General features: G+C 41.7%; 1 protein-coding gene across 3 annotated transcripts in view; it reads left to right on the forward strand.

Annotated features, from left to right (window-relative positions):
- Nucleotides 1-14,902, forward strand: part of rcan2 (regulator of calcineurin 2) — a 334,948-nt gene that overhangs the window by 204,177 nt on the left and 115,869 nt on the right. The window contains exon 1 of one of the 3 annotated variants that reach the window (XM_059981616.1): nt 4,512-4,765. The exons of the other annotated variants lie outside the window; for them this stretch is intronic. Within the exon in view, the coding sequence (XP_059837599.1) occupies nt 4,679-4,765 (87 nt within the window). The 5' untranslated portion in view covers nt 4,512-4,678. Of the gene's footprint in view, nt 1-4,511; nt 4,766-14,902 lie in introns of those variants that run through there. 3 annotated transcript variants of the gene reach the window in all.

A 14,902-nucleotide genomic window follows, 5' to 3' on the forward strand; every position in this document is an offset into this window, starting at 1 on the left:
CTGAGAAAGGATGTGCTGGCATTGGTGAGAGTCTTGAGGAGTTTTGAGGAGTTTTACGAAAATTATCCCAGGAATGGAAGAATTAATGTATGAGGAGCATTTGGTGGCTCTGGGCCTGTACTCACTGGTCTTTAGGAGAATGAGCGGGAATCTTATAAGAACCTACCAAATATTGATGTCCTAGATAGAGTGGATTTGGAGAAGATGCTTCCAATAGTGGAGTAGTGCAGGACCAGAGGGCATAGCTTCAGACTGAAAGATGTTCCTTTAGAACAGAGGTGAGGAGGAGTTTCTTTAGCCAGAGGGTAGTGAATTTGAGGAAACCAAGTCATTGGTTATATTTAAAGCCCATTTTTAGATGTTCTTATTTAATAAAGGCATCAAAGGTTAAGGGGAGAAGGCAGGAGAGTTCTTTCCCTATGTCTTATGGTCTGATAAGAATGCAATGCAGTAACTCACCAAGGCTCCATCCGCAGCACCTTTGAAATGCACAAACTCTATCAGCTAGAGGGTCAGGAGCTGTAAAAGTGTGGGAACACCAGCTCCTGTGGAAGTTGCCTGCCAAGACATACACCATTCAGACTTGGAGATACATTCTCATTCCTTCATTGTCACAGGGTCAGGATACTGGAAACCATTTTCTAAGAATATTGTTCGGTATTGAGGACCTTGGGGACTATAGCAATTTAAGAAGCCAGCTCAACATATCCTTCTCGCGGACAATTAGGGGTGGACAATTAAATGCTGGTTTAGCTTATGAAGGCCACATCCTTTGAATGAGTAAAAAATGTGCATTACAAGAATCATAACATTGTTCCTTTTTTCACTGAAGTGCTTTTAGATAACATGGCACTATGTATAATTTATTAGGGAAACTGGAGGGCAGGAAATTTGTTTAAAAAAAAGATCCAAACCAGGTTAGATTGATTGTTTTCTGACATAAGTCTATAAAAGCATGGATACTTACAATGTAGAAATAGCTACTGTGACCTTTCTTGACCACGTTGACTATGATGCCAATCCAAGCTAAGTCCACTTGCTCACATTAGGCCTCTATCCCTGTAATCCAGGAGTTCCCAACTCTTTTATGCTATGTACCCTGACCATTCATTGAGGCATCTGTGGATCCCAGGTTGGGAACCCCTTCTCTAATCCTTTTCTTGCTAAATACTTGTTCAAATGCTTGTTAATCATAATTGTAAACACCTCCACTATCATCTTTGGCAATTTCTTCTGAATATTTGCCAGCCTCTATGTGAAAAACCTGCCCTCAGATCTCCTTTAAATTCTCAGTTTAAACCTGTGTACTTTGGTTCTAGAGTCCCATAGGACATAGAAATCTAGAGCACATTACAGGCCATTTGGCTCACAATGTTGTGCCAGCCATGTAACCTACTCCATAGCTCTCTATTTTTCTAAGCTCCATGTACCCATCTAAGAGTCTCTTAAAAGATCCTATTGTATCCGCCTCCACCCTTGTCGCTGACAGTGCATTCCACGCACCCACCACTCTGAGTGAAAAACTTACCTCTAACATTCTCCTTGTACCTACTTCTAAGCACCTTAAAACTATGCCCCCTCTTGTTACTCATTTCAGCCCTGGGAAAAAGCCTCTGGCTATCCACACAATCAATGCCTCTCATCGTATTACACACCTAAAGTTCCCTACCAGGGAAAATGAATTCTGACTTCCTACCCTACACGTCATGAAGACCCTAGAGAGGCTGGTCCTGGCTCATCTGTAACTCCTAGTCAGATCAGTTCTCGATCCCCTGCAGTTTGCCTAAGAGCACATTGGAGTTGACGATGGTGTCATCTACCTGCTGAACAGAGCTTACTCCCATTTGGATAAGCAGGGTAGCACTGATCTTTGATTTCTCAAATGCCTTCATGCAGCCCTCATTGCTGGGGGAGAAAAGCTCCATTCAATGCAGGTTGGCACTTCCGTTGTATCCTAGATAATGGACTTCCTGACTGGCAGACCACAGTTTGTGTGGCTTCAGAGCTGTGTTTCAGAAATGGCTATAAGCAACACAGAGGCCCCTCAGGGGACTGTATTGGCTCGCTTCCTATTTACCCTGTGTACCTGGAACTTTAGATACAACACTGAGTATGTCCTCTGCCGAAGTTCTCAAGTCTTAGTTGGAGGACTTCGTCAAATGGTGCAAGCTGATTAATATGCAGCTTAACATCAATAAGACAAAGGAGATGGTGATGGCCTTTTGGAAGACTAAACCTGTACTGGTCCTTGTTACTATTGATGGTGAGGATGTGGATGTGGTGAGGATCTACAAGTACCTGGGGTGCACCTGGATGACAGACTTCAGTGGAGTACCAACATAGAGGCTGAGTATAAGAAGGGCCAGAGTTGCCTCTACTACCTGAGGAGACTGAAATCCATTGGACTATGCAGGCTTCTCCCTCATATGTTTTACCAGTCTGTTGTTGCCAGCACAATCTTCCATGTGGTAGTGTGCTGTGACAGTGGCACACACTGGAGGCTGTGGTAGAACAAAGGACGCTACTGAAAATCCTGGCAATTCTGGACAGTGTTTCTCACCCTCTGCCTTGGCTGAACTGAGGAGCACTTTTAGTAAAAGACTAAGTCAACTGCGCTGCTCCAAAGAGTGCTATATGAGGTCATTCTTATCCTCAGCCATTAGGCTAAATAATTAGTCAACCTATAGCTGGGGAAGTGATGAACCCCCCCCCCATTAGACTGTTTGAGGTAACATTTTTTTTAATTCTTTCTTACTTCTCTTCTAATATTTCTATATTTGTATATAACCATATAACAATTACAGCACAGAAACAGGCCATCTCGGCCCTTCTAGTCTGTGCCAAATGCTTACTCTCACCTAGTCCAACCGACCTGCACTCAGCCCATAACCCTCTATTCCTTTCTGTGCACTTGTAATGCTACCGTGACACTGTAATTTCCTTTGGGATCAATAAAGTATCTGTCTATCTATCTTTTATCTGTCCATGCCTTTTACAGTTTTACAGCTTTCATCCCATTCTTCGATTAGACTCTTGAATGATAAAATGGACTCTTGGCTTCACAGCCTCTTGTTATGATCTTGCACTTTATTATGTACCTGCACGGCACCTTTTGATAGCTATTCTGCATTGCGATTGTTTTACTTTACTCTGTCTCAATGCACTGTGTAATATTGATCTGTATGAACAGTAAGCAAGACAAGCTTTTCACTGTATCTTGCTACATATGATAATAACAAAGCAATAACAATACCAATACTGTGGACTTGCACCCTAAGGCCTGTCTGTACGTCGACACTCTGAAGGCCCAGTGATTTACTCAGTCCATCCGAGCAGAATTTCTCCTCCCAACACACACAAAATGCTGGTGGAACACAGCAGGCCAGGCAGCATCTATAGGGAGAAGCACTGCACTGTTTTGGATGAAGTTTCATCCACCAATGCTCAGCCAACTTTATAGCTGGGTTATGTCCTATTGTTTCTTTAAACAACTTCTTCATTATATATGCCTCCCTCAATTTTTGTGTCATCTGAACACTTAATAATCCCTATATTCCCATCTGTCATTTATACAGTATATTTTACAGACAACAAAAGTCCCAGCACCAAACCCTATGGCGCATCACTTATTTCAGATTCCCAGTCAGAAAACACCCATCTACCACTACCCTCTGCCTCCCATCTCCCAGCCAATGTTTGGATCGAGTTCACCAACATGCCAGAGATACCTTGTGCCTTAACTTTCTGACCAATCTTTCATGTAAGACTCTCTTGCCCTGAACACAATTCAGGAACACAAAGGCTGTTTAGCCTAGGAGCAAATGTTTGCTCCTGATGAATTTGTTAGAGCTGGAGGTAGTGCCTGAGCGAGCAAAAGCTGTAACAAATGAAGTGTTCTTTCTCAGAAAAATAGCCTCAGACTTGTATTTCCTTAAATTAAAAAAAAACACTGTCAAAACACTTTCAGAACATCTGCAGCCTACAAATTCATAGATTTATTAATTATGTTCTGGACATAGTGAGAAAATGTAATGAAATTAAGTGGAGATGCTTCCATTCAGCAGAGTGAAAGTCTCAGCAACTGAGTATATTTATAAAAGTTGTGATTAAGAGGAAACATCCCAGTGCTTTGGGAAATCAGCCAATGAGAATTACATGTTTTTATTTAAAGTGAAAAAGTAATCTGGTGCTAAAAATATCGTAGAATGATGTCTTAAATTCAAGTCATCCACTAATTTAATATTGTAATGCAGAAATATTATGGTAGACTATTTTAAATGTGTGAGTGCAAGCACTTAAGTGGCGCATTACTGTAGTTGTGAGTCAGAGCCTACATTGTGGCAGGCAACATTGTTTTGATGGATAAGCCTAACTTATAATCATGTTCAGTTTGCTTCACTGAACAGCCTCAAGATAAAAGTCTTAAAAAAATGAATTTGGCTGATGTCAGTCTTGCAGTGATGTCATTACTGAGAGAGGGTGTTTAGTGCTGCTCAGTTCTCTTTCTGCTGCAGTAGACAGAGTCAGGGCTCTGAGACAGAATCAGCCACTCACTGGCTGAGAGACAGCAGCACATCGGCTTCAAGCTACACAGCTTCCAGCCACAGACATCTGAGCTTTAGTTCTTGACACAGCTTGTTCAGTTAGTTTGTGAAGTGCACTTCTGGTGAATGGGAGGATGCCAGCCCTTAACATGGACTGTGAGCTTTCTACACTGCTTGCCTGTCTGGTCGATGTGGAAGTTTTTACCAGCCAAGAGATAAAGGTATACCCTTTAATGTTATCTAACTTTGTCAAGTTTCTCTAAATATTTAGGCTAGGAATTTAGTGTGATAGTTAAGCTCCATCTGGACTGAATACAGCTGTTTAACTATTATAGTTGTATACAGGATATGTTTTACATAGCACAGAAGTAACAAAGATTCTTTTATCTGTAACTCTGATCATTCAGTAGGTTAAATGCATCTTCAAGCTTTTCTAGAAGCAAATGTACTGTACTTTACAAAACAAGTTGCAGACTAGATCATCTAGAAGATGATTCCTCTAATTCGTTTTTACTTTCCTTTAGCTGCGTATTGGCTCATGATTGTATAAATTAGCATATTTCCTCTGGTAACTAAAGCTAGATGTCCCAATTCTTCCCTGAGTGTTTAAATAACTAAGGCATTGACTAAGACTGCCTGTTTGCTCTTTCTCTGGAATTAATTAATAAGGGTTTAATAAGTTAAAAAAAATTAAACTGAAGACATTCATTTTAGAATGCATGAAGAGGACTAGAAAAATAATTAAGTCAACTTCAAACCTGTTTGGAACAAGAACAAAAAAATATTGACAAGTCATAAAATGTAAGTACATGTCCCTAGCCCCTATTCTTATCAAGGAATACTGACTGTAATTTTACTGAGCATGCAAAGGCCAGCGAACAACCTCTCAAAATAATTAGCTGCAGGTCAGATGTGTAAGGCAAGGTCTGAACTCTCTTCCTTAATGTACAGAATCCTTAAATGTGTAAATGTTTTAAGTGCATCTTTTCCTCCTGGCATCTTCTGCACTGGGTTGGAAAATATCATGCTAGAATCTGACTGACCACAAATCTGGCCCCACCCACAGGATAATCATCACACTTGTTAATAGACCTGTGAGAAGGAATCAGAAAATTAGCAAATTAGTCTGAAGTATTTTGCCCAAGGGCACTGATATACAGTATTTTGAAATCTTGTATTTTAAGTCGAAAGAAAAAAATGTTTTTCTATAGTTCTTAAGTTTTTTAAAGTGATTTATCATTTGAGTTATTCCCATGTAATGGTTTCTAAAAGGCTTAATTTCTATAATAAGCTCACTTTTAGCTGTGTTGATCAAACTGAACAAAGTTACCTATTTTAAACAGGAGTTTTTACAAAAAAAATGGTAATTTTAAAATGCTGCACAGTGCCAAAATTCATTTCAATTTTTATGTTCAAAGTGAGTAAAATTGACAGAGTTTTAGGAGGGAAAGAAATGCCTAAGTGTGTTGAGCTTGGGAGACGGAACTTACTGGAATCAGAACCTGGATCCATACTGTAAACCTGGGTGCCTACTGAAGATAATTTTTGGAAAATTGATTTAGAATCTACTTTCACCCAGTGTGTATCAGAATATTTAAAAAAAAACTTTTCTTCGTGTCCTTTTTCACTCTTTTATCAGTCGCTTTAATTTTGAAACTTAAAGCGTAGAACATAGATCAATACAGCACAGCACAGGCCCTTCTGCCCAATGTTGTGCTGGCCTTTTGACCTACTGCAAGATCAATCAAACCCTTCCCTCCCTCATAGCCCTCCATTTTTCTTTCATCCATGTGCTTAATTAAAAGTCTCCTCTTCTAATACCCATCACTTCTACTGTGGTATAGGCCGCCGACACCTGCTCATCTGAGTCCTCAGTCCTGGGCCAAAGGATGACTGTCCCAGTGGCTTCCACTTTCACTACACGACTTCATACATCTTCTAGGTGGAGATGGTTCCTCTCCCAGGGATGAGGTGTTTGGAACCCCGCTGGTGTTTCTGTAGCACAGGGTTTTTACAGGATGGGGTTGCTATCGTCATGTCCAACCCTGCTCCTCTTGTAATTGTGCTCCATCCATGGTGAGGTTAAATGTCTCCAATGATTCTGCGTCAACCATCACCCCCGTCAGTGTGTTCATACATTTACCACTCTCTGTGTAAATAAAAACACCTGTCTCTGACATTCCCCCCACCACACCCCCCTCTATATTTTCCTCTAATCACTTTGAAAGTATGTCCTCTCACATTAGCCATTGCCACTCTGGGGAAAAAGGTGCTGGCTATCCACTGAACCTATGCCTCTAATCATGTTATATATCTCCATCAGGTCTCCTCTCTTCCTCCTTTGGTTCAAAGAGAAAAGCCAAGCTCACACAACCTTTTCTTATACAACACATTCTCCAATCCAGGCAGCATCTTGATAAATCTCCTCTGCATCCTTACCAAAGCTTCCATATCTTTCCTATAATGAAGCAACCAGAACTGAATGCATTATTCCAAGTGTGGTCTAACCGGACTTTCATAAAGCTGGAACATTATCGCATGGTTCTTGAACTCAGTGCCTTACTAATGAAGGTTAACACACCATACATTTTCTTAATCTCCCCAGCAATTTGCAGAACTTCAAAGATTCTTTGGACTTGCACCCCAAGATCCCTCCCCACATCTAAGAATCCTACCATGTACTTTGTACTCTGCCATCAAGCTCAGCCATTCAAAATATATCTCTTCACATTTATCTGGATTGAACCTCATCTGCCACTTCTCAGTCCAGCTTTGTATCCTGTTAATGCCCTGTTGTAACCTATGATAACCTTCTAAAGTATCAACAAAGCTACCAACTGTGTCATCTACCAACTTACTAGCACATCCTATTACTTCTTGTTCCAAGTCATTTATAAAAGTCAGAAAAAGCAGAGGTCCCAGAACAGATCCCTGAGGAACACCGGTATCAACAGACTAGGTAGGAGACACTTCATCTACAACAGCCTTCTGTGGACAGCGCCAAATCCATCCAGCCGGGTTCCCTTGGATCCCAAGCCTCCTGATATTCTGAATGCACCTACTCTGGGGAGCTTTGTCAAATGCTTTACTAAAATCCATAAACACTCACCCACCATTCTACCTTCACTATGGAGTGCAGGAGAATAAAGGGTGATTTGATACAAGTATACAAAATTATGAAGAGAGAGTATATATATATAGGGTAAATGCAAATGGGCTTTTTCCACTGTGGTTGGGTGAGACTAGAAATAGTCATCAGTTAAGGGTGAAAGATGAAATATTTAAGGGAAGCCTGAGGGAAAAAGTTTTTCAATCAGAGGGTGGTGCACATGAGGAGCAAGCTGCCAGCCGCAGTGATAGATGTGAATTTGATTGCATGTTTAGATATCTACTACGTGGATGGGGCAATGGTCGAGATGTGGGTTAATAGGACCAGGCAGAATAACAGTCCAGCATGAATAACTGTGCTGAACAGCATCTTTCTGTGCTTTACTCTATGACCCCAACTAATTATTTATGTTGCTTCCTCAAAGAAGTCAATCAGGCTTGTAAAGCATAAACTGAACTTCAGAAAGCCATGCTGACTATCCCTAGTTAGACTATTTTTCTCCAAATGCCTGGAAATCCTGTCTCTAAGAATCCTCTCCAATACTTTGCCCACCAGTGATGTAAGACTCACTGGTCTATAATTGTTAGGATCATTGCTATCACCTTTCTTGAACAAAGGGATAACATTTGCCATTCTCCAATCTTCTGGTTCTGCTTCTGTGGCCAGTAAGGACACAAAAAGACTATGCCCAATGGCATAGCAATCTCCTCCCTCATTTTTAGTAACTGGGGGTATATTTCATATGACCCCAAGGACTTAGCCTAATGTTTTTCAAAAGTTCCAGCACTGCCCGTTCCTTAATTTTGTCATGTTCCAGCACATTTACTTGTTTATGCCTCCCTCACATTTGTCAAGGTCTCTCTCACTGATGAATACTGAAGCAAGGTATTTATTAAGAACCTCCTCACCTACCTTGATTCCAGGCACATGTTTCCTCTTTTTTGCCTGGAATCAAGGTAGGTGAGGAGGTTCTTAATAAATACTTCCTTCACTCTAGCCATCCTGTTCTTCACGCATGTGTAGAATGCCTCAGGGGGCTTCCTGAGTCCAACTTACCAAGGTCTTTTCATATCCCTTTCCCAGCTCTCTGAGTTCCCTGCAGTTTTGATTGGTTCAGTTTCACTGTTATTCTGAAGGACCTATGTAAAATTGATTCTATGAGCAGTCTGCTGTCGTGCAAAGAGACTTGTTGCTTACGTCTAAGACTAATGAACAAATGATAGCAATCAGTTAACAATAGTTCCATTTGAGGACTCATCTTCTGAAGTTTGGAAGACACAAAACAATGAATAAAACTCCATACAATTCAGAACAATACCTCTGCATAACATTGCAATCATGGCAAAAAATTAATACTTCCATTAATTTTAATTACTTTAATTCGTTCTCTTTACTATATATTTCAAAGATTGCTCAGTTAAGAATTGGACAGGAAGCTCTTCTGGTGGTTAATGCTCTTTTTAGAGAGTCTTGGGCTATGGATTGAGAAAATGAATTGTTTTAAGTCTGAGGAATAATTACAGATAAATTTAGAACCATAATTGTGATTTCAGGAATTTTTCACTGACATCCTGTACCCATGGGATCTACTTGCCCTTTTTTTTTTGTTTTTGCAGCTCTCATATTTTTCATGCTTCAGAGCATCTGAAGCTACAGCAGAACAAAGTGACTAATCAGGGGACCAGTGCAAATCATCATTTGTCTCAGTGGAAATAGTGCTTTTTCCTTCATGCAGCAATGGAAAATCCAGAGCCTTTACTGTCTGAAGCAGTTATTTTCAGGCTGGAAAATGTCAATACATTCGTTTCTTTCCTTTTGTGAGGAAAACCTAGTAGCATAAGCAGGGTGCTGTTCAGAGAGTATTTGTATCTGACTAACTAAATCAATGTGAGAAAAGATGAATACCGATAAACCTAATTAAAAGGACTGTTTATATTAAGCATTTAATTATTCTATCAGAAAAGCTTCTACTAGGCACTGCATCATCTTGATGAACCTTGAGAAGCACAAAGTACTTTTTATTGGTCAAGTTTTTACTGGAGTTGATTTACTGGTTTCTGTTCTCCATCAAGTGGCAAAATATTCAATCTTTTAAAGAAGAGAGTCCTCCTATGTATTTAAAGGGGGTACAAATTCTGGAAGGTGGGTCATTGACCATTCTGAATAATCTTCTACTTACATCACTGGGCAGAAATTAAACCAATAAAGCCCCTGAAGATGAACAAATTCAGTGCAATTCCAGAGATGCCTCAAGACCACAGATGTCTCCATCTCCATTCACCCCAGATGACTCCAGATCACAGATCTTGCTGTCTCCAAACCCCTGGCTCCCTCCAGACCATAGCCCCCTCTGTCTCCCACTCAGACCTCAATTCGTTCAGACATCTCCAAACTGCAGATTCCACCATCTCCAAAAACTCTGGCCCACTTCGTCAACTCCAGCTCTAACAACGTGGGCGGCTCCAGTCCACAAGTTGCATGGCCTCTAGCTCCAGCTCCTGACTGGACCTCGGCCGCCAAGACTTTCCTCACTGCCATTGTGTCCCCATGCTCCCCTTCCTCCGCCTCCATTCTCCAACCCCAGGTCTTTCAGGATACTCTTGCACTCTCAGATCCTCCATCATCCCTGTGCATCCCAACCCATCCCCCTCCTCTGCTGTCACCAACTTTGCTTCACCCTCTGATCCCAGTTCTAAACCTTGCCATGTCTTCACCATTCCCTTTGACCTTCTGTTCTCTGAAGCAGAACATACTATCCTCAGCAAAGACCTTATCTTTGTCCCCCCTCACCTGCATGCAAGTGAGTTCCGCGCCCGCCACAACACCGAACTCTTCTTACGTTGCCTCCACTTCTTTGGCAAGAATTCCCCACCCCGTACCGATAGCCCCTTCTCCTTCTCCAACTCTCCTCTAACCCTCGGACAGCCTGTTCTGGTTCTCTGCCTGCAGCAGTTCTTTTCTAATTGACAGCTGGCTCTACTTCAGCACTCCACTCTCTTCCTCAAACCTCACCCCCCCTGCCCTCCATTCTCTCCACACCAATCCCAACTTTACCATCAAACCTGCAGACAAAGTGGGCACTGTTGTAGTGTGGCCTTTACCTTGCTGAGCCCGGTGTTAACTCTCAGATACCTCCAATGAAAAGGTCTGCACTCCAGACCATCAGAAAATGGCAAGTCCATGGTTTCGTCTTTTGCCATAATGATGTCACTCTCAGGGTGGAGGAGCAGCACCTCATATTCCGTCTAGGTAGGCTCTTACCTGATGGCACCAATATTGAATGCTTCTTCTAGTAATTTTATTTTGCTCTCCCTTTTCCCTCTTTTTCTATTCCCCATTATCGCTTCTTACCTCTTCTCCTCACCTGCCTATCACTTCCCCTGGTGCCCTTTGTTCCTCCCTTTCTCCCATGGTCCACTCTCATTTCATATCAGATTCCTTTTCTCCAGCCCTTAGCCTTTCCCACCTGCCTGACTTCACCTATCACCTTCTAGCTACTTGCCTTCCCCTTCTCCCACCATTTTATTCTGGAATCTTCCCTTGCAGTCCTGAAGAAAAGTCTTAGCTCAAAACGTTGACTGTTTATTCATTTCAACAGATGCTGTTTGACCTGCTGAGTTCCACCAGCATTTTATGGGTGTTGCTATGGATTCCAGCATCTGCAGAATCTCTGGTGTCTACAATTCCAGAGACGTTTTGCTCTTGAAATTTTGACCAACAGGGAGCTCTTTTGACTTTCTCTTCCCTCTCATCACAGAAAACATGTAATAAAAAGTATCAAAGGAGAAAGTGCTGAGTGCTTTGACCAGCTCACCTGTAATCCATGTCAAGAAGCTTAAAGTAGACCTCAAATAACTGATCACAACGATTTGAGTAGAATCTGGAGCCCATTCTTTTCAGAATGGCAGCGCTGAGCATTTCTATCAGTACACCTATCACCCTAAACGTGACACTGTGACAGTTGTAGCTTCCTTTGCTGTGCATGCAGCTGGCTAATGTTAGTCTATATCCATACAGATCAGTGTGCTACCATCTGTCTACTAATGTTTGAAAGGGCATCAATAATCTGGCGAACATACTCGAAAGAATGCTGAGGAACTTCCCGTTGCCCTATGTCAGGCAGAGAGCAATCGACTCCCACCTTTGCTACTCTGCCAGTGCCTTAGTCAGCTGGCTTACTCAGTCTTGTGTTATCCATGTTAATATAGCTAAGGACACAGTCAGGCCTTCACAGCTTGGACATTTTGAAGTTCTTTCTCAGGTCCCTGTGAGTCGGTAGTCTTCTAGTCTTCCATGAGGCATACTCTCACTATAGTATTGCATATGGATCAACTAGATCAGCAGACCATACGATATGGGAGCCTTATTTGGCCTTTCAGCCCATCAAGTCTGCTCTGCTATTCAATCATGGCTGATTCATTATCTCTCTCAACCCCATTCTCCCACTTTCTCCCCATAACCTTTGACACTGTTACTAATCAAGAACCTATCAACCTCCACTTTAAATATACCCTACAACATGGCCTCCAAGGTCATCTGTGGCAATGAATTCCTGCTATGAATTGCCACTTTCTGACTAAAGAAATTTCTCCTCATCTCTGCTCTTCATAAGCTGCTTAGACAAGAAGAAGCTGTTCATGTTATTTGTTCCCCTGCTGTTTCCTTCTTGACTGTCTACTTCATCTTTTATCACTATTCTCTTCCCCACCACGTTCTTGCTCCCGCTCTTGATATGTAACTGGTTACAGGGGCTATTGCATTGTGATGACCAAGTCCTAAAACATCGAGGAGGCCACCATGAATAATGCTGACTATTGGACAGCGCTTTTAGAATGGCTGAGATTGTTTCAATTGTTGTTCCTGCATGTCTGTGATTTATTTAATCACATTTGAAAGGCAACGCGACTTTTATAGTGTTTGTACTGTGTTAGTGCGTATGTTACAGACCAGAGACATCAGTCATGGACATTTCATTAGTTTCAGGTGAGTGCCTTGTGTAGCTATTGCAGCAGACTAGTGCAGAATGAAGGCATTGTGATTGCTACCAGATCATCAGCAATTGACCTAGGTGATTTGATGCCTGTGGTCAAATGTCAGTTCTGTACCGAGGGAGTGAAAATAACTTCAATTTTGTATAGGGTAGTGTTGAATGCAACGTTTTTGAATTGATGTGTGCACATTGAGGCCTTTCAGTTCTGGTCGATGTGCTTGCTCTCTTCATGGTCATTTCTGGAAAGACAGAATGAAACAGTGTGCGTTCTCAGAAGCTCAGTGCCCCTCCTTGTTCAACACCAAACAACAAACAGTGAGATATTGCAAAGATCCCCAAACTCTAATCTTCAAAGAATCAGTCACATAAGTGTTCATTATAATATTTCCATGTGGTAGGTGCTGACATGCTCTGCTCTCTGAGTGCACAGCAGGTGGGAGAAGTTACTAAGGCCTTCCATCCTTCCTTAAGTACAGATATCTCACTCATTATCCCTTGCTGAACTTTGAGTAGGAGGATGTTCCCTGAACACCCTTACAGAGCACTAATGAATTCAATCATTGTGAGACTAGATGATTAGTGAGAAAGCATTGAAAAGAACGTAAGTACTTCTGACAACTGCCTCATTACTTCCTGCAGACTTCTGCATCTTGGATCAACCACAGAAAGCAATGAAAACTGCTAGAGTCTTGCCTTGGCAGAGTAAATTATTTATAACTATAATTTGCTATAATTAACCTTTTCATTCTTGTAGTAGCCCAGAGTGAAGGTAATCGGGAAGGGGAATAGGCCTTCAGTGCTCCACACTTAGCGTGCTTTCACAATCAGTCCAAGTTCAAGTTCAAGTTGCTTTTATTGTCATTTTGACCATAAACTGCTGGTACGGTACTGTACACAGTAAAAACGAAACAATGTTCCTCCAGGACCCTGGTGCTACATGAAACAACACAAAACTACACTAGACTATGTGAGACAGCACAAGGCTACACTAGACTACGTAAAACAACATAAAAACTGCACTGGACTACAGACCTGCACAGGGCTACATAGAGTGCACAAAACACTGCAGGGCAGTACAATAATTGTACAATGTCAAGGTGCAGTTGTGTCTCTGTTTTCATCTGGGCCAGGAATAGGTGCAAGCCTAAAGCCAGCATCTCGAGCGTGGGCTTGTATTTTATCTGATCTAAGCAAAGTTGGAGAGCAGTCAGAGCCCTTATTTCTGCAGAAACCAAATTTAGAATGACTGTTTCACAATGAGCAGTTGGTTACGAGGTGCCAGAAGTGGGTGTGTAGATCTTGGGTGGAGTCCAGCGTGCCCTGCAATTGGGCAGAGTTCCCAGTGTGTTTGGTGCTGTAAGAGTCTTGAGGGAAAAATAAATAATACAGCAGTGATCAGAAGAACAAATTGCTACAACTTGAATGTGTCAAGAAATGTCGAGGAGGCTTGACCCAAAAGCAGAGCTGCAGGGATGATTTAGCAGTGAACAATAACTTTAATAATTGACCACAAAATGTTAAGCCATGAGAGGCAACAGAGACTGAGCACAACAGGCAACAAGGCAAACTTTAGGCAGGGAGAATCGAATCAGGTTTAATGTCACTGGCATATGTCATGAAATTTGTTGTTTTTGCAGCTGCAGTACATTGCAATACATAATAATAAAAACTATAAAGTACAATAAGTATATATAAAAAAGAAAATTAATTTAAATAAGTAATGCAAAAGAGAGGAAAATATCTTGAGATAGTGTTCATGAGTTTATTGTCCATTCAGTTGTCTGATGGTGGAGGGGAAGAAGCTGTTCCTGGAACATTGAGAGTGTGTCTTCAGTCTCCTGTATCTCTTCTTGGATGGTAGCAATGAGAACAGGGCATCACTTGGGTGATGGAGTCCTTAATGATGGATGCTGCCTTTTTGAGGCATCGCCTTTTGAAGGTGTCCTGGATGCTGGGGAGGCAAGTACCCATGATTGAGCTGACTGAGATTGCAACTTTCTGCAGCATTTTTCCCAATTCTGTGCAGTGGCCCCTCCATATCAGATGGTGATGCAACCAGTTAGAATGCTCTCTACAGTACACCTGTAGAACTTTGCAGGTGTCTTTGTTGACATACCAATTCTCCTCTTAATGAAATATAGTCACTGTTGAGCCTTTTTTGTAATTGCATCAATATGCCGGGCCCAGGATCGATCTTCAAAGATGTAGATTGAGATGTAGAGCAACTGGTTGAGAACGGCCAGTTTGATGAGTGAACAA

The sequence above is a fragment of the Hypanus sabinus genome, chromosome 10, assembly GCF_030144855.1.
Source record: "Hypanus sabinus isolate sHypSab1 chromosome 10, sHypSab1.hap1, whole genome shotgun sequence".
Classification (NCBI taxonomy): Eukaryota; Metazoa; Chordata; class Chondrichthyes; order Myliobatiformes; family Dasyatidae; genus Hypanus; species Hypanus sabinus.